General features: G+C 38.8%; 1 protein-coding gene across 1 annotated transcript in view; it reads right to left on the reverse strand.

The window, feature by feature from the left end:
• Window positions 1-6: 6 nt before the first annotated feature.
• LOC101858580 (betaine--homocysteine S-methyltransferase 1) overlaps window positions 7-3,267 on the reverse strand; it is a gene marked incomplete in the record, with an annotated part of 20,333 nt that continues 17,072 nt past the window's right edge. The window contains 2 exon segments of the mRNA XM_005109379.3: window positions 7-438; window positions 2,833-2,981. Coding sequence (XP_005109436.2) covers window positions 307-438; window positions 2,833-2,981 — 281 coding nt within the window.

Raw genomic sequence — 3,267 nt, forward strand, 5'->3', positions numbered from 1 at the left:
CACACACACACACACACACACACAACCACCACCACCACCACCGCTGCAACAACAAAGATGACACTTTTTTTTTACCATATAGTTCAGAGTTCAAAGTGAAAACACCACAACGATGAGCATCAACAAGAAAACATGTATTTTAAAAATCCTTACGTTATCATTTATGAACAAAACTAGGTTGCGTAGTTCTACCTTATCGTGCTCTAGATTACATATTCTTATACAGGGCAAAATACACGCAATGTACCCCAGTGTCTTTTGCTGAGAGTTCCAGAGCGAATCGTCAGAATAAAAGGAAACAATATTTTACGTTTCAGCGCCTGTATACTCCACCATTCCCTTAGTCGTGTAGTCACTGAATTTCTTTTTATCCCCAAACATGTAGTGTTGAGACATATCGGGGGAGAACTTGGATGCCTCTGGATTCCGACCAAAAATCTGGAAGAACACCACAGAATTGTATTCATTACATTGTAGACAGCTCTCCGCCTCGGTCATAATCAGCCGTAAGACGCAATGTGCTATTTCGATGGCTGCTTGCCATAGGTGAATAAGTCCAAAAGTAAGTTTCGAGAAAATGTAGTTTTTTTGCGTTACAAATCTGGCAACCATCTTGTTACGACTTACAGCTGAAATTCATAGTTTTGAAGGCACATACTGCACGGGAATATCGTAAGATTAGAATAATTGTCATGCTTTGGGGGCAAGAGGTTTCTGTAAAATAAAAAAAACCCTGACCACTTTGGACTGATTCACTTTTTGCAGGGTGGTGAATGCTGATTTTGTAACTGTTATAATATGTAGAATATTATAACAGTCTCACTTTTTAATGCTTACTGAGGGTAGCAAAAAATAGCTTGGGAGAATATTCAATCTTTGAACTTTAATGGCATAATCAAAAGCACACCCTTTCTAACTTCTGTACGTCATTAGAGCGAAACTTAAAATATAACTTCAATGACTTCTGCCATTCAAAGCAACTCCCAAAAAGTGTCAGGACGACGTTTTCTAGTTTTCTTGTGACGCTTTATGCGCTCGTCTTGCAATGCTTGTGACAATTGCTTTTCATCACGTCAAAATGTTGCATTTTGAACACGTTGAACACTGGTCTTTTTAGGGCGTCAATATGCCTCAAAATGATAAGCTGTATTCTTCACCAAAACACAGTTCTGTAACCATCTCGGTAACTGGTTCTATGGCTGGATCTTGATCTGCACAATATTACAGTTGATACATTTTTAGAAATGTTTAGTGTTTTGTCCAAATACTTTCTCTGGGTATACACGTTTCGCGTTAATGTGACTCCATAATATGGTTTCTTACTACACCCAACGCCTCAGCAAGTTCAGTTTTGGCTGTAAACCTAAGGGGCTTTCTGGACTTAATCATTTGACAAGGTCTCTCTTTCTAGCATTCGTAGGACTCTTACACTTCTTGAGGTTTTCTAAGAAAAATGTTGAATAGCAGCCTTCCGAGGGCGTGGTTTCGGTGAAATTGAGGTAATTCAGATCGCTTTTTCTTTGTTATAACACACCAAATACTGTACACCTTGAAAAAGTTCCGATTTTCTTCTTTACAATAGCGTTATGTGCGTATATTCTAGTATTTGGAGCTAGAGAATAACTGTGGAAAGCGAAGCCCCTCTCGGTTGCAAGGTCCGCCGGTTAAAAAAAAATTGGTACCCCTTCATTCGAATGTTTTGAATTGGCGGACAACTATAATAATATAGCTTTGAACGGGGTGGTATATTTTTGGCCTTTAAAAAAGCCTCAAATTTCGAAAAGATCATTTTTAACACGAATTATGTAAAATGCCGGCTCAAAAAAGGTACCAACAGAAAGAACAGTTCTTTTTGTATTAATTGGCTTTGAATTATATACACTAAACTCAGTGGAGCACTGTTTTTTTTATTTATTTATTTTTAAAAAATAATTTTTTAGTCGAAATAACGGCAGATCATCGTGTTTGAGACAATACAATATTGCTTTGTAACGATCTCACAGTCTTGAAAAAAATTATGCTCTATTTAATTATTTTAGTGATTGTATTCTGTTAATTCTGTTAACGTGGAGATATTTGGTGCAGTTGGTACTCTTTTAAACGTCTGTCAAACATGGGGTTGCAGTCAGTTAGCGAATTGAGCAATATTATCTATCAACACAGCTGCCATTTTCTGAAAAATAGACTGAGAGGTTATAGTATGGAGACACAGGCCTTTCATACAAAACAGAGAAATTTGACATGCAGTTACTTTGTTCCTTTATTTCTGGAACCTTGTGTGTAACCTTGTAGTGGAAATTTGCAGACGTTTTACCTGTATACTGCTCAAGCGCTCTTTGTAACAGACAGTAGTGTGGATGTGTGTGTGTGAGGGGCACTTCTCGAGCAACATTGCTTTCTGAAACGAGATGATCGCCTTGGCTTGTTTTAGTAACGTTTTCTTATGGCGCTCGCAACTGCATAAGGTCGTAAGACACAAAAAAACCACATAAACAAAGGGGTATCAACAGAGAAGTCTAAACGGGGAATCAGGCTTACAGTGCTCACCTCTCTAGCCTCAAAAGTACGAAGTCTAATTCGACTATAAAGGCACCGGCAATACACAAGAGAGTGACAACCATACAAAAGAAGTAAAGGAAACATGACGATAGTAAAGAAAAAGTAAGAAAAAGCAGCATTTGCGCCTAAGTTGTTCCTGCACAGTATGAGCATACGGCTAAACAAAGAACATCCTTACACTTCTGCTTACTGCAGTAAGATTACACGCAGACCAACAACAACAACAAGAGCAAAAAACAACACCAACACTTCTACATGTAAAAAAAGAGTCACCTCGGCCACAATCCGCATGTAGTGAGAACAGTTGCCACAGCAAAGCCCGACATAGGTGACCCCAAGTTCACGACAGGCTGTTGAGAACTTTTCTATCTCAGTTCTGCTACACGTTTGTCCTGGAAGGTCGTATGGGAATGACCGCTCACCTGTTCAACAAAACAAGGATAAAACGTTGTAAGGCATACTAAAGGGGCTGGCTGTTAGTTTGCAAGCTCTGCAGTCCTTTAAAGTTTTATTAAAGCAGGAAGAAGTAGTATTTGTAGTAGCAGCATTAGTACAAATATAAATAGCATCGCAGCATTAATAGTAGTAGTAGTAGTAGTAGTGGCAGTAGTGGTGGTAGTGGTAGTAGTAGTAGTGGTAGTAGTAGTAGTGGTAGTAGTAGTAGTGGTAGTAGTAGTGGTAGTGGTAGTGGTAGTAGTGGTAGTGGTA

The sequence above is a fragment of the Aplysia californica genome, unplaced genomic scaffold (assembly GCF_000002075.1).
Source record: "Aplysia californica isolate F4 #8 unplaced genomic scaffold, AplCal3.0 scaffold00772, whole genome shotgun sequence".
NCBI lineage: Eukaryota > Metazoa > Mollusca > Gastropoda > Aplysiida > Aplysiidae > Aplysia > Aplysia californica.